This window comes from Balaenoptera physalus, assembly GCF_965194825.1.
Source record: "Balaenoptera physalus genome assembly, chromosome: 16".
NCBI lineage: Eukaryota > Metazoa > Chordata > Mammalia > Artiodactyla > Balaenopteridae > Balaenoptera > Balaenoptera physalus.
Genome location: NC_138898.1, coordinates 22,559,975 through 22,584,672, shown reverse-complemented (window position 1 = coordinate 22,584,672; position 24,698 = coordinate 22,559,975). Strand labels below are relative to the sequence as shown.

The following is a 24,698-nucleotide window of genomic DNA, read 5'->3' as shown; positions in this document are numbered from 1 at the left end:
TTATGTCCTCATGTTAGTATGGTCTTAGACTGAAATTTTGTAGTGTTAAAGCTCATTTAAGTGTCTAGCGCTATATACAGAACGATACTTGTAATTTTTTTTTTTTAAAAAGGTGGTGGAAGAAATCATCAGCTAGTTGTCCATAGGTGTTCAAACTCCAGACATGCTGATTGAAATCTAAGAATCTGAGTTTTTTTAAAAGATCTTTATCAGGGCTTCCCTGGTGGCACAGTGGATAAGAATCTGCCTGCCAATTCAGGGGACATGGGTTCAATCCCTGGTCTGGGAAGATCCCACATGCCGCAGAGCAACTAAGCCCGTGCACCACAACTACTGAGCCTGCGCTGTGGAGCCCGCGAGCCACAACTACTGAAGCCCATGCGTCTAGAGCCCATGCTCCGCAACAAGAGAAGCCACCGCACTGCAACGAAGAGTAACCCCCACTCGCTGCAACTAGAGAAAGCCTGCGCGCAGCAATGAAGACCCAACACAGCCAAAAAAAAAAAAAAGTATATCATGATACCCTGTGTGTGAGAATTCTCCTTTCTGGTTTTCTTTTTTTAACGGGTAATATGCATAATTACAAAATTTAAAAGGTACTAAAGGATATATGATGTCTGCTATCACCGCCCTCCCAGTTTTTTTCCACTAAAGCAATCAACTTTGCCTTAGTGACTAATTACATTGTTATTAGTTACTTATTTATCCTTGCAGAGCTTTTTAAGGCATTTATAAACATATACCTACTTAAACTTTTTTCCCACTCAAATGATACCATACTACCTACAATACTCTGCACTTCATTTTTTTTCCTGTAATTTATTTTGGAGCTCTTTTTATATCAGTTCATGTTATACTCCTTCCATAATTTTAAGAGCTGCATTTTATTCCACTATATGAATGTACCATAAATGTATTTAAACATTCCCTTTTATCCCTTAATCTTTTTATTTTGAAATAGCATCAAACTTACAAAAAAGTTGCGAGAATAGTATACAAGAACTCCTTTATTCACCAATAATTAACATTTTGTGTATTTGCTTTGTCATCCATCTCTCTCTCTGTGTATATATGTGCATACAAGTGTTCCTTGATTTATCATGGGGTTACATCCCGACAAACCCACTGTAAGCTGAAAATATTATAAGCTGAAAATGCATTTAATATACCTAACTTACCAAACATCATAGCTTAGCCTAGCCCACCTTAAATGTGCTCAGAACACTTCCATTAGCCTACAGATGGGTAAAATCATCTAACACAAAGCCTATTTGATAAAAAAAAGTGTTGACTATCTCATGTAGTTTAATGAATACTCTATTGAAAGTAAAAAACGGAATGGTTGTATGGGTACAGAGTGGTTGTAAGTGTATTGGTTGTTTACCCTCCTGACTGCATGGCTGACTGGGAGCTATGGCTCACTGCTGCTGCCCAGCATCATGAGACAGTATCACACCATCAAGTCACAAATCTTAAGTCGAATCATCATCTGTATATGTATCCACATGTGATGGTTAATTTTAGGTGTCAATTGGACTGAGCCACGGTGCCCAGATAGTTGGTCAAACATTATTCTGGATGTTTCTGTGAAGATGTTTTTTTGATGAGATTAAAATTTTTTAGAAAAGTTATGTACAGGCTCATGGATTTCCACTGCCAATCTGGACCAAAGCTAATCTGCCTACAGTCACTGCTGAGTGCCCAATCAGCCAGCAGCAGAGCAAGGTTCTTTAGGAGGCTGTATATGCTCTGAATCAGCAAACAATATAGTGCTGTTTCTTCCATAGCCAGGATTCACAGGTCCAGGAATCAAGAGGTGGGGGGAGAGTGGCACCACTCACTATTACCCCTATTGACCCACCAGCAAAATTTTTGCTTCCTGTCCCTGTCACATTATACTCTGTTGGCCTAGAGGTCTTAGTTCCAGAGAGAGTAATGCTTCCACCAAGAGATACAACAATAATCCATTGAACTAGAAGTTAAGACTGCCATCCAACCACTTTGGGCTCCTCATGCCTCTAAAGCAACAGGCAAAGAAGGGAGTTACTATGCTGGCTGGAGTCACTGATCCTGATGACCAAGGAGAAATTGGATTGCTACTCCAGAATGGAGGTAAAGAATAGAATACAAGAATCCCTTAGGGTAGCTCTTACTATTACCATGCCCTGTGACTGAAGTCAATGGAAAACTACAACAATCTAATCCAGGCAGGACTACTAATGGCCCAGACTCTTCAGGAATGAAGGTTTCGGGTCACCTCACCAGGTAAAAAACCACGACCAGCTGAGGTGCTTGGTGAAGGCAAAGGAAATATGGAGCGGGCAGTGGAAGAAGGTTATTAATACCAACTACAACCACGTGACCAGCTACGAAACGAGGACTCTAATTGTAATGAGTATTTCTTATTTTGCTACAAGTGTTTGTGTGCGTGTATTAAATCTTTGTATTCCTTCCTCTCTTACCCACTTGTTACGTAACATAGCATGTACTGACTTTATACCACAGTATTGTTAACTTTACTTCCGAGTATTTAAGTTACAGGATATCAAGAAGAAGAGTAAACATCACCCAAGGATTTTGCATCCTCTTTTGGGGAAAGGGTTAAGGCATTTTTGGTTGTACAAAGGATACTTATGTCATGTTAGGCTAATGTATGATCTTGTTATGGCTTTTATTTGCAGATTAAGTATGGTGTAAGGAGATGTGTATGGGCGCCCAGATACTCAGTCAAACATTATTCCAATGTTTCCATTAAGGTATTTTTTGGAATGAAATAAACATTTGGATTGGTGGATTCTCGGTAAAGCAGATTACTCTCCATGATGTAGGTGGGCCTCATCAAATCAGTTTGAAGGTCTTAACAGAAAAAGACTGACCTCCTCCCAAGTAAGAAGGAATTCTGCCAGCAGACTGCCTTTGGATTCAAATTGCGACTCTTTCCTGGGTTGCCAGCCTGCTGGCCTACCCCATATTTTAGACTCTCCAAGTCTCCACAACCATGTGAGCCAATTCCTTAAAATCCCTCTCCCTCTCCTCTTCCCAACCTGTGCATGTGTGTGTACATGCTCTTTTGCGTGCGTGCGCGCTCTCTCTCTCTACATATATATATATATATACACACACATATTAACACATTCTATTGGTTTTGTTCCTCTGGTGAACCCTAATATAACATACATATAATTTTTTTCTGAAGCATTTGAGAGTAAGGTGTAGATATCGTGCCCTCTCTTCTATTTTCATAAAGAGAAAATGTATTTACTCAAAAATATAGTTTCTATTTCCTGAGAAAGAGGTCTTACATGATTAAGTGCAATTATCAAAATCAGAAAATTTTATATTGATAAAATACTATTAGTCCATATTTAAATTTAAAATTCACCAACTGTCTCAAGAATGTTCTTCACAGCAATCTTAAATTTCCCAATCTAGGGTGTAATCTAGTAGCATGAACTGCATTTATGTGTTATTTCCTTTTAGTTTCCTTCAGTCTACATCAGTTCGTTACTGTCTCTTGTGACACCAACATTTTGGAAGAGGACAGGTCAGTTATTTTATAGTATGTCACTACATGCTTCCCTCATTATTAGATTTAGGCTATGTATTTTTGACAGAGTACTACATAAGTGATGTTATATCCTTCTCAGTGGGTCATAACCATTTGTCCCATCATTGATAATAACTCTGTACTTGATTTAGGTGGTATCTGCCAGGTTTTCCACTTCAAAGTTACTATTTTTCCCTTTGTAATTGATAAGTGACTTGTCGGGAGATACTCTACAATTATGTAAATATTTAGTTGGCATTCTAATATAAGGAAGAGATTTCCCTTCTCCCCTATTTATCATCAGTATAGATTTTATTCAGTGAGTTATAATCCATTACTGTCCCTATTCATTCTGATGCTCAAGTTATCCCAGGTATGGTTACAAATGGGAGCCTTTTCAAACTAGCTCCTTTGTCCCCTGGACATGTCCCCAACATTTTTTTGAGCACTTCCTTACTTTCTGGCATAAGTTGTTCCAGGTGCGTTAGAAAAATAGGTCTGCCCCAGCTTCTGAATCAGCCATTTCTTTGAAGACATTATGCTAAGTATTCATTTGTTGTGTCCTTCCTTGGCGATATTATGCTGTTATTTGAAGACATTAGGCTAAGTGAAATAAGCCAGTCACAAAAAGACAAATACTGTATGATTCCACTTATGTGAGGTACCTAGAACAGTCAAATTCAGAGAGACAGAAAGTAGAATGGTGGTTGTCGAGGGCTAGGAGGAGGAGGAAGAGGGAAGTTATTGTTTAACTGGTATGGAGTTTAAGTTTGGGAAGACGAAAAAGTTCTGGAGATGGATGGTGGTGAGGGTTGAACAACAATGTGAATGTATTCAATGACACTGAACTGTACAATTAAAATTGGTTAAAATGGTAAATTTTATGTAATGCAAATCTTATCACATACACATACACTTCCCCCAAACCCTGCCACCAAAAGCAAAGTATAGAGTAGGGATGGTAATATGGAACATACGTTCCAATAGTGGCACACTACCTAATTTTAATTGCAAAAGATAAAAGAGAAAATTATTCTGCGGGCTTCCCTGGAGGCGCGGTGGTTGAGAATCCGCCTGCCAATGCAGGGGACACGGGTTCGTGCCCCGGTCCGGGAAGATCCCACATGCCGCGGAGCGGCTAGGCCCGTGAGCCACAGCTGCTGAGCTTGCGCGTCTGGAGCCTGTGCTCCGCAACAGGAGAGGCCGCGACAGTGAGAGGCCCGCGCACCGCGATGAAGAGTGGCCCCCGCTTGCCGCAACTGGAGAAAGCCCTCGCACAGAAACGAAGACCCAACACAGCCAAGAATAAATAAATTAATTAATTAATTAAAAAAAAAAAAAGAAAATTACTCTGTAAAAATTAGTATCATCAATGTTCCAATTAAAATTATGAAAACTCATTTTTCATTCACGTTCTATTATTATACTATAAAATAATGAATGAATGAAAGTTGTCTTGATTTAAGTTACTGAAAAACTTGTAAAAAATAGGGAAAAATTAGTTCTCAATACTTAAAATAATAAGATGTAGACAACTAACTGCTTTATTAAAATGAATTTAAAATTAAAATTATAAAATAGATATAATTTTTTAATACCCTTAATAGCAGAACAAATTTTTACATGAAACTTTCTTTTTAAGTTGGAAGTTGCTTTGGTTAAATTTTTTTTGTTTTGTAGACTGAAGCTGAATATAGATACAGTTCAAAAGGAGACATACTAATGTATATTTGTATATAGATACATATGTAACACAGCATGACTTGGGAGGCTTGCCACTTTCTTAGGTATATAACCTCTGGGAAGTAATTTAATCTCTTGGTGACTTGGTTTCCTCATCTTTAAAATGAGATTTATTTAATACAATTACTGTGAGGATTAAATGAATAAAGATATGCAAACTATTAGCACATATTGTCTGTCACACAGGTAAATATTCAATAAAAATTTGCTAGTTTTACATGTGTATGTATAAATCTATACTTAAACAGTATTTTGCAGTATAATTTATTAACAATATTTGATGGATATTCTCCCATATCTATAAAGATCTAGTCATTTAAAATTACATTTAAAGTTGAAATTTTGAAAATAGTCCAAATTATTATAAATCAATGTAAATAATAACGATCACTTGAAATTCTTTTTTATTTGTCTGAATGAACATATTGATGTTGGTCAACCGCTCTTTTAGCAATTAGGAATGTGACACTTAAACAATTTTTTAAAAACCAATCCACATTTTAAAAGTATCTTTTGACTCATCACTACACTTTTAGGAATTTATCTGAAATACACACTTACAATAATGTTCACTTGTCTGTAATCACAAGGGACTGGATATAATCTAAATGCTCATCAATAAGGGGGCTGGCTAAATATATAAAACATCCTTATAACTTAAAATATCCCACAGTCATTAAAAAAAATTAATGAGGTAGAGCTATACATGGTGATATAGAAGGATTTCCAGAATATAAAGTAAGAAAACCAACAGAAAAATACATATAGCAATGATCTCATTTATGCTTACAAATAAAATGCAAAAAGCTGAAAAACAGATTTTTTCCTGCTTAACAATTTAATAACAGTAAATTGCTAATAGTGGTAAATTCTGGGGGATGGAAAAAGAAAGAGATATCTTTCTATTTTCAACCCTTCTGTATTATTTGAAAATTTTTAAACCTTTTTTCTTTTATTGTAGTAAAAGTATATACAATATAAAATTTACCATTTTAACCATTTTTAAGTGTACAGGTCAGTGGCATTAACCATTACCACTATCTACCTCCAGAACTCTTTTCATTATTTGAAATTTTTATCATGAGTGTGTACTGTTCAGTTTCTGCAACAACTTATTATTACAAAGATTTAAAAATTTAATATGGTCAGTGATGAGAAACATCACTTCCCTGGCTTCCCTGGTGGCACAGTGGTTGAGAATCTGCCTGCCAATGCAGGGAACACGGGTTTGAGCCATGGTCTGGGAGGATCCCACATGCCGCGGAGCAACTAGGCCCGTGACCCACAACTACTGAGCCTGCGCGTCTGGAGCCTGTGCTCTGCAACAAGAGAGGCCGCGATAGTGAGAGGCCCCCGCTTGCCGCAACTAGAGAAAGCCCTCGCACAGAAACGAAGACCCAACACAGACATAAATAAATAAATAAATAAATAAATAAATAAATAAATAAATAAATAAATTTAAAAGAGAAACATCAATAGAAAAAGATCATATGACAATGGACAAGGTTTTGCTCAATTTAAAAAAATTACCTTAACTCCTTTTATCTTATATTTTCATTTTGTTTTTAACATGAATGACAAAAATTATATTTACTAAAGTTTTAAAAATTGTCTTGACTTAATTCTTTTTCCATTTATAGAAACCAAAATTGTTCTGAGGATTTTTTTTTTTTTTTTAAATTAGCATGAACTGAAACTTAACCCTCTCTGGATAGGGCTTTACACTTTCGCCTCTGTCCTGGAAACCCAGGATAGCAAATAGACAATGACCTCAAATAGTCATTATGAACATAAGCAACTATCCAAATCTGAATCACTCCATTTCTGTTGTTTGGTATTCAGGCAAATAGTTCCATACAGTTGATACCAGAGAGAGTAAAAGCTATAGCTAAGACCCACCAATTGCTTAGTATTTGCAAGGGACAAAATATTAACCATACAGTAGAGAAACAAGAGAACATCGTTAGCAGATGATCAAAATTAACATCACCAATGAGAGGCAGAAGGATATCATGTGCCTCTAGATGTGATATACTGAGGACACAAAATCACTTATGTAGTTTTCCATCTAGGAATGTAAAACCTGCACCTAATCATAAGGAAACATGAAACAAATCCAAAACGAGGAACAATCTATTAAAAAGGGGGGCAGGGTGATTGTGAACTATACTCTTCAAAAATGTCAATGTCATAAAAGACAAAGGCTGTGGAAATGTTCTTGTTTAAAGGAGACTAAAAAGACATGGTAAGTGAATGCAATACCTGATCCTAGATCGGATTTTTTTTTTTTTAAGATTGGATCCTGAAGGAAAAAAATGCTATCAAGAATGCTACTGGATCAACCAATAAAACTAGAATACAGATGCTAGATTATATAAAATTACTGTATCAATGTTAACTTTGTTGAAGTTGATAACTGTACTGCAGTTATTTAAGGAAATACACACGAAGTATTTAGGGGTAAAGGGCTATAATGGACACCACTTAAATTGAAATAGCTGAGGAAAAAAAATACTATTCAAGAGAAAAAGATCAAATGATAAAGCAAATGGAGTAAAATATCAATAAAAGGTGAGTCTAGGTCAAGGGTACATGGATGTTCTTTGTAGTTTTCTTATTTCTGCAACTTTTCTGAAAGCTTGAAATTATTCTCAAATTTAAAATATTAATGAAAAAGTTACAGAGAAAAAAGACTTAGAACCTCTAAATCTAAAAAGATTTAGAGGCCTCTGGTTGAAGTTAGAATTTAAGGAAGAAAGGCAGAGAAAGAATGTGAGAATTGGGAAAGGATACCTATATGGATAACAAACTTCGAATGGGATGAAGCTAAATGATTTAAAATAAAGAGAAATTAAATCCTAAAATTAAATTTAGGACTTATAAAACAATGTTTGAAAAATCAAAGTGCTTTACCTTAATTTAGCTGAACGTAGTATTCTGGTAAGTGAAACACAATTTCCTTCCATGATACCCTTTCCAACTGTGGGAATAATGCTTTTGCGGCAAGCAACATATAATGAACATGCCAACCAGTGTATAACTTCTCCCTGGCAGGCAAAAGATAAAACAGCAAAATGGATATACTACGTTAAAATGCTTGAATTCTAGAATCAAAAGAGATCTTAGAATTATCTGGTCTAATTTTCATCCTGTATTAATTAACAGGCCAGAGAAATGAAGATATTTGCCCAAGGTCACAAAACTTAGTTGGTTGCAGTAATGGGTATAAAACTCCTTACTCTTAGTCCTGTGTAACACGCTAAATCCGTTTTAATCTAAAGATAGATCTCTCACCTATACCCCAAATCTAATATTATTGAAGAGTTTTCAATTTCTCAGCATTAGCTTTCTCAATATTATAACACCAGTCATGGCCTTGATGATGCTGAAGTTCCTACCATTTTAGTTTTAGGTTTCTTTTTTAACCAGTTTGGCAGAGAAAGGAAAGAAAAGAGTAGAAGATGGCAAGAGAATTACACATATAAAAATTAATACCCATCACAACACAAAGGAGACTGTCAGTTTTGTGAGGTAAAAATTTGGGGAATTATTTACCCTAATCTTTAAAATAGTAAGTATGGCTCTCTATCTTAGCAGACACTTCAATTTACAATGCTACAAAAAAGGTGACATTTGGGAATTCAACACTTAATTCTCTGCTTTAGACTTGAGATATCCAAGCTAGATTCACTTTATGACTTCACTGCTGAGCTTTACATAAAATTAAGAACTAGACTCAAATCTCATAGCACAATACAATACTGTTGTGCAGATCCTCTTTAAGATCAGACTCTAAAAGAATAAAATGATTGATAAAGATTTCTCGCAATAATCCGAAAGGGGTGGGTAGAGATGGGTAGCCACCAATAAAGCTACCTAATGTTCCTACCCTAAAGTACTATAGTGAAAAGTCTCATTTGCTCAAGGCATTAAAGGAGGCAGGTAAGCTTAAGGTTGAATACTTTTAGAAGTCTTGATTAACTAACTGTTTGGGTATAGCATCCAAGTACTCTACAGCTTTTGGATACAGGCTACTAGATGAAAACACTATTAAGACAGAGAAAATTTAAGAACCAAAATTACTGCTTTGATTTTTTTTCCTTTAAAAAAAAAAAGCACCTATAGTATTTAATTTAGTTCCTTTATGCTAGGCCTTAGAAATACAAAAACAGTTTCTAACCTCAGGGTACTCCAAGTGTAGAGCTAAGAAGAACAGATATTATACTATTATCTATAATTGGTGAGATATATGTTTTAAAAAGAATTGAAGAGAAAGTGTTATGGGAGAATATAGTGTAGTTACTGATTTTGACTGGGGGTCAGGGAAGGGTTCACAGAGGGAGACAAAAGTGGTTAAGTGGTGAAAAATCACCAAAATGTACGGGGGAAGTGGGGTGGGTAAGCAGGAGCTTGTCAGGTAGACTAGAGGGGACAGGGGCTGGGCAGAGGGGTTCTTCGGAAGCAGCAGATACATAAAAATGCCCTCCACCAAAAACAAAGCATAAAAGAAGAGGAAAATAAAACACTCTAGATAGAATAAACACTCACAAAATCTTAATTCACACAGCTGTGAATTCGGTCAAACATTTAAGATATCCTGATCAACTCAGCCTAACTGGAGATTCAGCTCTTCAACTTTCACTGGAGTCGGGAGTGAGGGAAAAGTTTCCAGGCAGAGGGATTGGCATGGAGAAAGCACACAAGTAGGAACAAGCTGGGCATATTCAAGAATCTGAAAGAGGTGCCCAGTTTAATACCTTGACCACCGCCTGCACTCAGCAGTGCTTTTCAGTGACAGACCAAATGAGGACTCGATGTCAGAAATGCTTTCTCAGACTTTTAAAAAGTTTGTTTCCAATCTAGAGGACATAATTTATAATCTCCCTTAGTTTCTTATTCTTTCCTCAGCTTTCCTCTTGTGTCACCCAGAGATGCACATCACTGTCCTTCATCCAGTCTATCCAGTCCTACCCTGGAGACATGCAAGAGTCTCTCTTCTTCTCCCTCATACACACACACACACACACACACACACACACACACACACACACACACACGCACACCTCCAAATTTCCAACTCTATGCCTTAGAGCCCACCGATTAATTATTTCACCAGGTGATGAGTCAGGAGAGCACTCTGGGTGAGTCCAGCCCTCTTGGATCACGAAAACCTTTGACCATAAGGCTGCTGGAGCAATTGCAAATACATTCCCCCACCATTCTACCTCTATACTGGGCTTATGCTTGTCTGGGTTCCTAGGACAATTAGCAGAACGACCCTGGTCATGACAATCCTCTGGGCCTTGATAATATTGCCTGCAAAGCAGGTTTAATACTCGCTGCCCTGCCATGTTCACGGGGCTGTTGTGAGGACTTAATGCAAGAACGGTTGGGGAAAATCTAATGATAGCCTACATTTATTTTGTTTAGAGACAGACACTGTGCTTATCATCAGGATAACCTAATTATCCCCATCTGAGAGAGGAGGAAGCTGGGGCCGAGAGATAAGCATTGTGTGCACACTGGCTCTGATCAAACTGCTGTACAGCGGCAATACTGCCGAAAGAGCAACCCACACCTCGAGGCGGAAGGGTGGAGAGATGATGGCTCAGACTCCTTACTCCGGCTCCACCTCTAACGGTGCGACCTTGCGCTTAACCTCTTCGGGGCTCAGCTTCCCCATCTGTGTAACGGGGATCACAACATGTTCGAAGAGGTGTGGCGGCGAGAACCAAGTGAGATGACATATTTAAAGCGCTGGGCAGTGGCGTCTGGGCACACAATTCACGTAAGCTTCTGCCATTAGAGTAACTGTTTGTTTAAGCAGACTTAAGGGCAGTCCCATGACGTTTGTGGCACTGGTCTGAAGACTAGGGGACCCCTGAGTGGCGCGTGACCTTGGACAAGCCACTCCTTTTCCGGACTTCGGTTTCCCGCCTCAAAATAAATGGAGAGATTGATCTACACTCGCCCTTCCAGCTCCGCACTCCTCGGCGCGAGGCTGGGCAAAGACCCTTCCCGGTGGGGAAACTCCCACCGCCCCATAGGGTGGGGTAGGGGCGGGGCGGGGGTGGGGCCTGGCGAGCTCGGTCCCGCTGCCCCACCTGCCGCCGCTCACCTCTAGGCTGTAGTTGCCCCGGATGGCGGTGAAGTCGTCCAGGGCTTCGGCCGCGCTCCCCTCATCCAGGTTCAGCTCCTGGCACAGGGCCTGCAGCGCCTCCCCGGCCGCGGCGACCACCGCCGCCCCCTCAGCGTGGGGATCGTCCTCGTCCATCCCCTCAGGCCCGGCGGGCGGCGCGGTCACAGGCCCCCCAGCTCCTTTCTCCCTCCTGGGCGCGCTACCCACAACCCCCCGCGCCAAAAGCGCGCGAAAATCGGGAACCGCCGCACGACGTCTCCTCGATGGTCTGCATCCGCGTTTCTCCTCAAAAAGGTTCGTTTCTCCTCCAGGGCTCCCAGCCGTCCCTCTCCGGATATGTGATAAGAAGACGGACTTCGGGGCCTAGAAAACCTGGACTTGGCCCTTGGCGGACAGCGGTGGAACCGCCGGCAGGGCAAATTGGGAGCGGAGGGATCGGCGGTCCGCGCGCAGGATCTGCTGGGAGTTGTAGTCCGTATCCTGCCTTGGAGCCGGCTGCGCCGCCCTTTCTTGGTGTCTCTTTGGTTTGGGCCCCGCTGGGCTGCCAGTTGCGAGGCGGCCCCGTTCATCTTAGGGAGAAGCCTCTTCTGCCCGGCCAACCCACGGGCCTGGGTTTGTCCCTGCCCCGGGACGCCAAACACAGTCTGATCGAGAATTGCCCCTTGAGTTAGGAGATGGAGGAGGGACCTGAAAAAAGTGGTCTCTCGACAGCGAGGGCGGGGGAGGGCCTCGTCGGACTCTCCTCAGTGTCTCCAGCGCCTAGTGAGTGGTCTTTTGAATGACTGAAGGGTTGGTGAGGCAAGGTTTATTGGGGGATACCTGTCCATCTCTTCTTGATCGCTAAACGAGGCTTGACCTGGGCTGAAAGAAATGCAGTAAGGGGCCACTTTCTCAGCTTCCTGGGAGCTGGGACCCTGGAACCCAGTAAAGACTGTTATTCCAGACTTAGGAATGGCCTGAGCACAAGCCTGAAGGCATGGAGCTGGTCTCGAGGCTTACCCTTCCGCTTCACCAAAAACACCTTCTCCGAGAAGAGCCAGAGTGATCATTTGAGAAGGTAAATCAGAGCACGTCAGTACTTCACTCAAGATCCTTCAGTAGATTCCTTTTGCCCTTAAAATAATATCCAGACTTCTTGACCTGGCCTATAAGACCCCATGTGACCTGGCCTCACCTCATCTAGGGCATTGTCCCCCTCCGCAGGTATATAACAAGATCCAACCTCACTGCTTTGTTTTGGAACCTTGGAAATGCCAAGCTGCCAAACTAGTTCTTGCCTCAGAGCATGTTGCACGTGCTGCTCGAACAGCCCCACATACTCTCTGCCAGATCTTTGCTTGTCTGGCTCCTCCTCATCCTTCAAGTTCAGCTAAAAGTCGTCTTGTCAGGCCACCCCTGAACACTGTATTTAAAATAGCTGACCCGCATCTCCCCCCATCCACCCCATTTCATTGTCTTCATAGCATCTTATCACTATCTGAAATTATCCTATTTGTTTATTCGCTGGCTCTTCCTACTAAAATGTGAGCTGCATGAGAGCAGGGGCCTTCCTTTCATGTTCACTGTATTCCAAAGTTTATAGATGAGTGGCCAACTTGTAGTTGGCACTCAGTACTTAGCATGGTGTGTTTGAAAAATTACAAAGAAAACCTTTGTTGCTTGGATGAGGGAAGGAGTCACCAGAGATGAAAATGGAAGACAGGTCAAGTTAGGTTGCAAAGGATCTCATAAAGGTAAAAGCGTGCACATTATCAGTGGGGGTTTTAATGAAAGGAGGTGAATGATCGGTATGTGTTTTGGACAGGTTCCTCTGGCTGCAGTGTCACACGTGGATTGGATGGGGTAGAGAGTAGAGGGATGAAGATGGTGGGAGGTTGGTCCAGAGTAGAAAGGAGCCAGTCTGGAGAGACATCTGTGTCCTAGAACTGAAGGGGGCACTAATGAAGAGGAGAAGTCTCCAATAACAGGTTTCCATCTGGGCCAAGAGGGTGAAAGGTGATACTGTCAACTAGAATGGGAGTACAGCCAGAGGGATAGGATCAGTTCTGGAACTGTTGTGTATGGGATGCTTGCAGGCAGTTTAAAAGGAGGCTGTTGGATCCTGGAGCGTAGCCCCTCTCTCCTGGGCAATTTCCCAGTCTTCTACATTCTCCACACGTGGGGAGGGGTGGGACTTGGGAACCAGTGGCAAGCTGGGTCTCAAATGAGTAAAAACTCAAACTCCCCCTAAAAACTCAAACACAAACTGAACCACCCATGTGGTACTTGCAACTCTGCTTTCTTCTAGCTGACTTCAGGGCCATCTCATTATTATTTTCTGAAAGGGATGTTGGCACATAGTGTCCGTACAGAGACTTACCTCCCATGAGATTTTACTTAGAGGTTATGGGCCGTTAAGGGGCGGTCTATTGCCAGTGCCAGGGGTTCTGTAACAGGGCTTATCGTCCCTCCTCCTAACTTCCTTTCCTGTCAGCAAAGAAATGTCAGGATTAGTGGAGGTGAAATGGATGAAGGTCTTCCTGTACTGGCTCATTTGTTTTCTAATTAACCTACTGTGCTTCTTTAAGAGAGAACTCCAGGAGTGGAGACAGCCTAGACATGAAGATTTGGGAATTTTCAGGCAGTACCTGAAGCTAAGGGAGCAGGTTCTTATCACTCAGGGAATGTGTTGGCATGAGAAGAGACTCAGGGGTAGAACCTTTAGGAACACCAACATTTCAGGGATGGGCAAAATTTTAGGAGTGAATGAAAAAAAAAACGAACTGTCCAGAGAGGTATAAAAACAAGGACCAATATTTCAGAGGCCAGGAAAGAAGTACTCCATAGAGTACTACCAACACTACAGAGAATTCAAATAGGATGAGGAATTCAAAGAAGACCTCATGTATTATCTTTCATATGTTTTCAGTGACCTTTGCCAGAAGCAGCTGCCTTTAGCACAGTGGGAGTGGAAGCCAGATTACTGTGATTGAGGGGCTAATGGGAGGAAGGTCAGAAAGTTGAAGTAGGAAGTAAAAACTTTAAGTAGTCTGGTGGAGGAGAGCCAAATGGAAGGGTATTTTCTAGGACTGGGAAACGCAAGCATGCGAGTAATCAGAGACAGGCAGCAGGCAGAGATTGAAAATAAAAAAAGATCATCAATATAGTCAGGCTCTGGAGAAAGTGGCCAAGCCGGGGATCCAGAGCCTGCCCTTCCTCTTCATAGCTCTTGTCTGGAAGGGGGTCACCTCACATCTAGATTAAGCAGAACTGCTAGGTGCTCTGATGAGAGCAAAATAGCAACATGCAGTTGGGAGTTGAGAGTGGGAAAGGTTTGGAACAACTTGAGAAATATCACTGGCTCTGTCAAATGCAGACATCATGGTTGGAATTTTTTGAGGAAAAATGCAGTAAAAGTAAGTCTACCCCATGAGATCCTGGGTTTCGTAGCTAGTCCTGGACAAGATCACAAGAGCTGAGAAGCCTCAAGTTTTTTGCCTTTGCCATAACTAATCAATCTCCTTTTTATCCATATCTGAACTTCAGAGGGTCATTCTGGCCTTGAAAAGAAACCAAGAGAAAAGGAAACAGCTCTCAGGAATTGTAAATCAAATAGAACCTGAGACTCATTGCCCCATTTTTCATCCCTTTAGTAAGTAGTTGGGTTTTCAGTGAGTTGCAGTACGTACTATAGCCCATTTCTTCTTTGCAGCTGGATTTGATTCTCCTGATTCTTGTCCCACTGCATGCATACTAAGTCCTGAAAACCCTTCATTTCTTCATTCCAAAATTGTTTACTGAATGCCTGCTATGTGCAAGATACTGATTCTTCCTTTGCTGTGACTTTCAGATCATCCAGACTTGAACTGAGGGGCATTGCTGGCTTGAAAATGATCCAAGAACAGAAGAAACACCTCTCAAAGGTCATCCACCAAACAAACAAAAACTGAGAAACACTATCTGTTGTTGTTGTTTTCTCCTCAGGAGTGAATCTGGGCTCTAACTTTGGATTTTCAGTAAGTCATATCCTATATGTAAAGCCTTCCAATTTCCCCTCCTATGTTTTGATTCATCTGATCTGTAACCCTTTACATCCAATTAACCACTCACGTCTATGACTTTTCCTTTTGCCATGTTGTAATTCTCAGACTGTCCTGAATTGAATTATTAGGAAGTGCAGGCCTTGGAAATGAGGCCACAATAAAAGGGAAAAAATCTTGAGTTCCCTTATTTCCCTTATGAAATAAAGCAGATTTAAGCAGTACTCTTTTTTTTTTTTTTTTCCTCTTTTGGACTGTAACTAAACTATATCATTGTTTTGTTTTGTTTTTTTACATCTTCATTGTAGCATAATTGCTTTACAATGTTTTGTTAGCTTCTGCTATATAACAAAATGAACCAGCTATATGTATACATATATCCCCATATCCTCTCCCTCTTGCGTCTCCCTCCCACCCTCCCTACCCCACCCTTCTAGGTGGTCACAAAGCACGGAGCTGATCTCCCTGTGCTATGCAGCTGCTTCCCACTAGCTATCTGCTTTACATTTGGTAGTGTATATATGTCCATGCTACTCTCTCACTTCGTCCCAGCTTCCCCTTCCCCCGCCCCCACTGTGTCCTCAAGTCCATTCTCTACATCTGCATCTTTATTCCTGTTCTGCCCCTAGGTTCATCAGAACCATTTTTTTTTTTTTTTTAGATTCCATATATATATGTGTTCGCACACGGTATTTGTTTTTCTCTTTCTGACTTACTTCACTCTGTATGACAGACTCTAGGTCCATCCACCTCACTACAAATAACTCAATTTCATTTCTTTTTATGGCGAGAAATATTCCATTGTATATATGTGCCACATCTTATTTATCCATTTATCTGTCGATGGACACTTAGGTTGCTTCCAAGTCCTGGCTACTGTAAATAGTGCTGCAGTGAACATTGTGATACATGTCTCTTTTTGAATTATGGTTTTCTCAGGGTATATGCCCAGTAGTGGGATTGCTGGGTCATACGGTAGTTCTACTGTTAGTTTTTTAAGAAGCCTCCATACTGTTCTCCATAGTGGCTCTATCAATTTACATTCCCACCAACAGTGCAAGAGGGTTCCTTTTTCTCCACACCCTCTCCAGCATTTATTGTTTGTAGATTTTTTGATGATGGCCATTCTGACCTGTGTGAGGTGATACCTCATTGTGCTTCTGATTTGCATTTCTCTAATGATTAGTGATGTTGAGCATCCTTTCATGTGTTTGTTGGCAATCTGTATAACTTCTTTGGAGAAATGTCTGTTAAGGTGTTCTGTCCATTTTTGGATTGGGTTGTTTGTTTTTTTTTATTGAGCTGCATAAGCTGCTTGTATATTTTGGAGATTAATCCTTTGTCAGTTGCTTCGTTTGCAAATATTTTCTCCCATTCTGAGGGTTGTCTTTTCGTCTTGTTTATGGTTTCCTTTGCTGTGCAAAAGCTTTGAAGTTTCATTAGGTCCCATTTGTTTATTTTTGTTTTTATTTACATTTCTTTAGGAGGTGGGTCAAAAAGGATCTTGCTGTGATGTATGTCATAGAGTGTTCTGCCTATGTTTTCCTCTAAGAGTTTTATAGTGTCTGGCCTTACATTTAGGTCTTTACTCCATTTTGAGTTTATTTTTGTGTATAGTGTTAGGAAGTGTTCTAATACCATTGTTTTACATGTAGCTGTCCAGTTTTCCCAGCACCACTTATTGAAGAGGCTGTCTTTTCTCCATTGTATATTCTTGCCTCCTTTGTCAAAGGTAAGGTGACCATATGTGCATGGGTTTACCTCTGGACTTTCTATCCTGTTTCATTCATCTATATTTCTCTTTTTGTGCCAGTACCATACCATCTTGATTACTGTAGCTTTGTAGTATAGTCTGAAGTCAGGGAGCCTGATTCCTTCAGCTCCATTTTTCTTTCTCAAGATTGCTTTGGCTAGTCGGGGTCTTTTGTGTTTCCATATGAATTGTAAAACTTTTTGTTCTAGTTCTGTGAAAAATGCCATTGGTAGTTTGATAGGGATTGCTCTGAATCTGTAGATTGCTTTGGGTAGTATAGTCATTTTCACAGTATTGATTCTTCCAATCCAAGAACACGGTATATCTCTCCATCTGTTTCTCTCGTCTTTGATTTCTTTCATCAGTGTCTTATAGTTTTCTGCATACAGGTCTTTTTTCTCCTTAGGTAGGTTTATTCCTAGGTATTTTATTCTTTTTGTTGCATTGGTAAATGGGAGTGTTTCCTTAATTTCTCTTTCAGATTTTTCATTGTTAGTGTATAGGAATGCAAGAGATTTCTGTGCATTAATTTTGTATACTGCTACTTTACCAAATTCATTGATTAGCTCTAGTAGTTTTCTGGTAGCATCTTCAGGATTCTCTATGTATAGTATCATGTCATCTGCAAACAGTGACAGTTTTACTCCTTTTCCGATTTGGATTCCTTTTATTTCTTTTTGTTCTGTGATTGCCGGGACTAAAACTTCCAAAGCTATGTTGAATAATAGTGGTGAGAGTGGGCACCTTTGTCTTGTTCCTGATCTTAGAGGAAATGGTTTCAGTTTTTCACCATTGAGAATGATGTTGGTTTGGGTTCGTCACATATGGCCCTTATTATGTTGAGGTAGCTTCCCTCTATGCCCACTTTCTGGAGAGTTTTTATTATAAATGGTGTTGAATTTTGTCAAAAGCTTTTTCTGCATCTATTGAGATGATCATATGGTTTTTATCCTTCAGTTTGTTAACATGGTGTATCACATTGATTGATTTGCATATATTGAAGAATCCTTGCATTCTTGGGATAAACCCCACTTGATCATGGTGTATGATCCTTTTAATGTGCTGTTGGATTCTGTTTGCTAGTATTTTGTTGAGGATTTTTGCATCTATGTTCATCAGTGTTATTGGCCTATAGTTTTCTTTTTTTGTGACATCTTTGGTTTTGGTATCAGAGTGATGGTGGCCTCATAGAATGAGTTTGGGAGTGTTCCTCCCTCTGCTATTATATCATTGGTTTTTAGTAAACAGTACTGCCAAACTCACCAAAAACAAAACCCAGCCCATGCTGTCCTCTTTGTTATCACTGACTCCCCTGCTCCTTCATCCTCTATACCTAATTACTAAATCTTGTGGATTCCTCCTCCACCAGATTTCTAGCTGTCTTTCAACATGTTATATTGTCTCTTACAATCCATCTTATGTTTACTTACTAGTCTAGTCTTTCTCAAGCAGCATCTGTAACGTGTCTCTTTCTCAAGACTCTTCAGGGCTTCACTATTACCAGTTGAATCAAATTTAGGCAGCTAAGCATTGAAGCACATCTGTCAGGTCCAGCCTCACCTGCATGCTTTTTTTTTTTTTTTTTCTTTTGTCAATATGCTCTCCCTACTTTTTCTCAGGGTACATGTTGGGTTTTATTTTTCGTTATTATCCAATGGCCTGCCGTGTTAACACTCAACTGAGCTTTTTTGAATAGAAAATGAAGTATGGGTGGTGAGATAGATTTACTCTGCCCTTCATTTCTGATCCAGATACATCATGAAGGTTGTTTCTATTTTGATCCCATTGTGCCTCTATGATTAGCCTCCCAGTTTTGGTTTAGTATTTCATAGTTCCCCAGAGCATGTGTCGAGAGCCTGATGAAGACCTTTAGAGGCTCCAAGACTAAAAAGATGATAGTATACACCCTTCCAAATGTAATTCAAAATATAAACAATTCCAAACCCCAAAATAAGGGTAAGAAAGTACAACAAAGTTCTGATTATTTTTCCCAACATGACTATTTCATTTTGAAATTCTTTACCAAAAAAAAAAAATTTTTTTTTCCCCCCAACTTTGTTCTGCCCTAAGCAACTACTTAGTCTGCACATGCCCCTCTTAGGAAAAACTACTACCAGCTAACCTTCTAACTGTCAAAAAAAGCAGTTAATAGTTGTCGGGGAGGGGCAAGACCAGCCCTCATCATTCTTACGGTTCTTGTTCCTCAAAGGAAAAACTAACGTGGTGGTCCTTAAGCTGAGTCCCTACAGAGAAAGTAATGCCAGCCCTACTCAAAAGGATAATTAATGATTTTTCTACCTCGCTTAGACTTTAGATAAAGAAATTAAAAACCGAAAAGCCCAATTTAACTTAATGTTAATTCTAAGGCATTTATCCATCAAAATCTATGTCCAGGGCACTCGATTTAGTCACAAGAAGATATTTCAGAATAGCATTTTCTTTTAAGTTTTCCTCTAAGAGACTGTCCTGACACAGACTTCATTCTACCTAGAACCAAAACTTACGATCACTTTTGTTTCCTGAATGTATACATACTTATGTTAATCCTGCTCCCCTGTATTCTCAGAGAAGTTGGAAAAGTGAACAATGGTTTAACCTACCCCCTACCGCCCCCCAGAGAATAGCCTTTTAATCAGAAGGTCTTTGTGGAAAAGTCATTCATATGAGAGGGATATGTGTAACACCCAAAGATAGCAACAGCAGGAACAGTCTTCGCGAGATTATCCCTGTTGCTTTTTTCCTCATTTCGATTTCCTCATTCAGTTTAGAGAAATTGGTATTTTCCTTTTCTTCTTTGAAACAGCTAAGGCTATTACCTAGGGAGCTACTGAAGAAGGTACAGAAGATTGGAATCAAGAGATTTGAGTCTAAGAAGTCCTAGCACTGCTGCCTACTGATTTTGTGCTCTCTGGCAAGTTATTTAACCTCTCTGAGCCTGTTTCCTCATCTGTAAAATTGCGATAATAATAACTAAATTACATAATTAATGCAAGGTAGAAAAATAACATGAAAGTTCTATACGAAGAACAATTATAACTATTTCCTCTACTGTTTTTCTACTGCACCAGAAACAAGTGGCTGCTTTACAACCAACTCTAACCTACTTTGTTTCCACATCTTGAAGTGTGTCATCTCAATCAATATAACTGATTCCTAAATGCAGATTAACGGAGATTAGGAATGGGTTCCCTTAGAGCAAACAGACGAAGATTATATATACATAGGTATCTGTATAAAATACCTGGAAGGATACATGAGAAAGTGGGAACAGTAGTTGCGTAAGGGAAGAGGAATTCAATAGTGGTGAGATAAAAATAAAGTTACTTTTACTGTGTATCTTTTGAACTTTATAGTTACACCAAAAACTAACTTAGTAAATAAAATGAATGCTATAAAATAAAGGGAAGAGACCATCACATATGTATGCTATGATACTTAAGATACTTTTTTTACTACCTGTTTTTACTGATAAGGTCAGTTAATTAAAAACTGCACCTAGGAACTTCTTAGCATTTTGTCATTTAAGAAACGATTTTTCTCTGTATATTTGATTTGACACAGGGGTGGAGAATCATGAATTAATTTCCATTTACAATCGCAGTGCCATTGCTAAGGTCCTAAAGTTTGAAATGCAACACATAAAAGCAAAACCCATGTGGTCAGACCATTTCAGGTGTTAAATGAATTTGTAACTAAAGTAACAGACCAAAGGCTAATTTCCTGAATATAAAAAGCTCCTATGAATCAACATGAAAAAGACTAACAAATCTCCTCAAAATGGGGAAAGGATTTGAATACAGTCTAGGAAAAGGAAATATAGATGGCATGTAGACACGAAAAGGTGCTCAACCTTTCTAATAAAAGATGCAAACTTAAACCACTGAAAAGCCATTTTTTTAAACTATTCAATTGGCAAAAATCCAAAAGTTTGAAAATGCTTCAGTGACTCCCCATTTCTTTCAGAGTTAAGGTGAACTCTTTGTCATGGTCTACAGGTCACTAAGGATCTGGACCCTGGTCCCTTATATAACTTCACTTCCCTCTGCCTTCATTTGCTACTCTCTCCTTTCTTACCCCACCCTAGTCATATTGGCCTTCTTGTGGTTCCTTGACTACCCTAGGCAACCCTAGTGCCTTAGGACTTTTGAGATGGCCATTTCCTCTGCCCAGAATGTTCTTTCCCTAGATCTGCATAGCCACCTCCCTCACTTCCTTCAAATCTTTGCTCAAATATCACCTTCTCAATGAAGCTTACTGTTAACCATCCTATTTAAAATTCCAGCCCCTCCTCCCCACAACCACCACACTCCTGATTCTACATACTCTGCTCTTTTTTCCAGAGCATATTCCAGCTTCTAACATACTGTATGATGTTATGTTTGGTTTGTATTGTATATTATTATACATTATTTCTCTCCTCCTGCTAGAATATAAACCCCACTAGGGCAGGGATTTCGTTCTCTTTTATTCCTTGATGTTTCCTAATTACCCAGGACAGTGCCTGGCCCATAGCCAGAGTCCAATAAATCTCTGCAGAGTGAATGAATATCACATTGTGCTGGCCAGAATGTGGGGAGAAAAGCACGCTCTTACATCCCTGGGGTGTAACCCTAACTACCTCCATGGAAGTCATTAGGCAATATTTTAATTTGAAAATACAAATGACATATCCTAACTTGGTAATTTCACTTTTAGGATTTTATCCTGAAGATGCACTTGGCCATGTATGACATACATATGTCTGTAGTTACTATAGTATTGTTTGTGCCAAAGATTGGAAGTTACCTAAATGTCCAGTAATATAATAAAGGCAACGTACTGGGCAGGAAATAAGAATGAAAGCTCTTTTTGGACTAACATGGAAAAATTTCAGATATTAAGGAGAAAAGGTGCAAGGTACAGAACAGTATATATAGAATACTATAATCTGTGAAAACAGTAGGGAAGAGAATGTACATATTTGCTCATAAATGCATAATTATGTCTTTGTTTAAATCTTTATTGGAGTATAATTGCTTCAGGAAGATGAAGTAGATGGCTGGGAATATTTTATAACTTTTGCATTTTGAACATATATACGCATTACCACTTTAATAAATCTGTAATAAGAAAAACAAAAGTGTTTTCTGATCTTCTCTCTTTTTCGCTTTTTAAGTACCGTATTTTCATTTTAAATAACCCTAACTGACTTAATATTCTGATTTCAAAACAGTATGTTGAGGTCAGGGCTTTCATACAAGGAATCAGATGCAGAGATGACTACTTGAGATTATTTTCAGATTCAGTCATTTACTGATTTTGTTTCAACACAAGACCACTTAACTAATGTCTATTTCATGCTTTTATTTCACTTTTGGCAGTGATGAGGCCTGGGTGGTATAATATTTCAAACATCTTAAAAGGTTCTTTTAGCAATCAGGATGCTGTAGCAATTTCATTACTTGTTAAATAGTAAAAACTTTGAAGGTCTGAATTAGAAAATCCTTTTATAACTTTTTAAATTTTCAATTTTTTAAATAATAATTTCAATTATTTTAATAATGCAGTGGATAGAAATGGTTTTGCAAGGACTTCTGGCTTAGAAATCTTAACAACGACAACCTGACAAGACTATTTATTTTTAAAAAAAATATCTATTTATTTATTTACTTGGCTGGGCCGGGTCTTAGTTGCGGCATGCAGGATTTTTTTTTTTTTTTAGTTGCAGCATGTGGGATCTTTTGGTTGCTACATGCGGGCTCTTAGTTGCCGCGTGCGGGATCTTTAGTTGCAGCAGGTGGGATCTAGTTCCCTGACCAGGGATTGAACCCAGGTCCCTTGCATTGGGAGTGTGCAGTCTTAGCCACTGGACCACCAGGTAAGTCCCTGACAAGACTATTTGAAGTTCTAAATCAGATTACCACAAAGGAGGTTACAGAAATGTGTTTGGCTTAAAACCTATTTGTAAAAAATTTTTTCATATAAAATTACTAAAATGCAGTGGAATTGGTTGGCCAGACTTTATAATTCTAAGGGCTCTTGAGCTGAAATCATAATCTGGGCAATAATACAACACAAAGACTCTTTAGAAATCACCAAGGCTATCGCAGGGGAAAGCTTTGAGGTCTTTCTTGGAAAAATCAACTTCTTTAGTTTTAAGGTCACAACACTTTAACTGCCTATAAATTCTTTTCCTTTTTAGTGTCATGCCCTTCTGGCCACAAAAATGATTTCCTGAGATCAAGTAATACACAGTCAGAACTTAAATTCAGCAGGATTTAGTGGGTTTGGTTTGGTTGGTTGAAAGACTTGCTCAGGAGATGCACCCTTAAATGGCATGTGTAGGACTGTGACCTAATCTTTTAAACCCATGCCATATAAGCAGTCTTTACCCACCCTTCTGACGTGGTCTGGGGTAAGATTTTACTGAAAACCAGTCCTAGGGGCCAATAAGGCTAGACTCTATTTTGATGTCTCTTCTATAGTATCAAAACTTTATACCTTTTAATCTCATTCACAGGTGGACATCCTTTCTAGATTCCCAGCTCCATCTTCCTCAAACCTCTTCCCATATTCCTGCTCTCTTTTAAAATTTCCCTTTCTGGGACTTCCCTGGGGGTGCAGTGGTTAAGAATCCGCCTGCCAATGCAGGGGACACGGGTTCGAACCCTGGTCTGGGAAGATCCCACGTGCCGCGGAGCAACTAAGCCCCCGTCCGCCACAACTACTGAGCCTGCGCTCTAGAGCCCACGAGCCGCAACTACTGAAGCCCGCAGGCCTAGAGCCCATGCTCCGCAACAAGAGAAGCCACCGCAGTGAGAAGCCTGTGCACCGGCACGAAGAGCAGCCCCCACTTGACGCAACTAGAGAAAGCCTGCACACAACGAAGACCCAACACAGCCAAAAGTAAATAAAATAAATAAATTTATTAAAAAAATAATAAAATAAATTTTCCCGTTCTATATTCACGCCACCATTTCTATTAAAGTGTGTGTGTGTGTGTGTGTGTGACATTTCCCTCATAAAGATTCTCTGGTATTGTCAAGTGACAAAAATAACACAATTTAGCAACAATTTGATGTCCTTTATTCAAGGGAAAACAGCTCATGGATCGGAGGAGTACAGTGCCTCACAGTAGTAGAGCACCGTTCCTGAGGGATTTGGGGCAAGAGCAAGTTTTATAGAATTAGCAGAGGCAACGTGGAAACAGCATGATTAACTAGGAGGTTGGGGATTTCCTTATAAGGCTAGCAGGTCCTATTTTCTAGGATAAGGTTAAGCTAGCTAAAGTTGAGCTGGAAGATCGTAATTGGTACATCTTAGGATTCCTTGACAGGTATCAAGGATTTGTGATGTGGGTCAGGCCACTGGGGTGGCCTCCATTTTGTGGGTCCTTATATATAAATTAACTTTATCAGTATCCATAAGAACCATTTTAAATCAGTGCTGTCTTCCTTGTACATCAAATGATAAACTACAGAGTGAGAAGTGAAGTGAAGAAGACATAATGGAATCATT

The 24,698-nt window shown here is 39.7% G+C and overlaps 1 protein-coding gene and 1 long non-coding RNA gene across 4 annotated transcripts in view; one reads left to right on the top strand and one right to left on the bottom strand.

Annotated features, from left to right (window-relative positions):
- The window catches only part of RBL1 (RB transcriptional corepressor like 1), a 77,213-nt gene extending 65,511 nt beyond the window's left edge, over nucleotides 1-11,702 (bottom strand). For 2 of the 3 annotated variants that reach the window (XM_082430100.1, XM_082430101.1), the window contains exons 1-2: nucleotides 11,409-11,702; nucleotides 8,204-8,337 (exon numbers count right to left, since the gene is read on the bottom strand). In XM_082430100.1, the coding sequence (XP_082286226.1) occupies nucleotides 8,204-8,337; nucleotides 11,409-11,564 (290 nt within the window). In that variant the 5' untranslated portion in view covers nucleotides 11,565-11,702. The remainder of the gene's footprint in view (nucleotides 1-8,203; nucleotides 8,338-11,408) is intronic. The other variant, XM_082430102.1, reaches the window with a different exon arrangement.
- On the top strand, nucleotides 8,352-24,148 carry LOC309645369. The gene is made up of 4 exons (XR_014254826.1): nucleotides 8,352-11,078; nucleotides 11,741-12,486; nucleotides 15,259-15,424; nucleotides 23,701-24,148. It is a non-coding gene; the product is annotated as an uncharacterized lncRNA (long non-coding RNA).
- The last annotated feature ends 550 nt before the right edge of the window (nucleotides 24,149-24,698 follow it).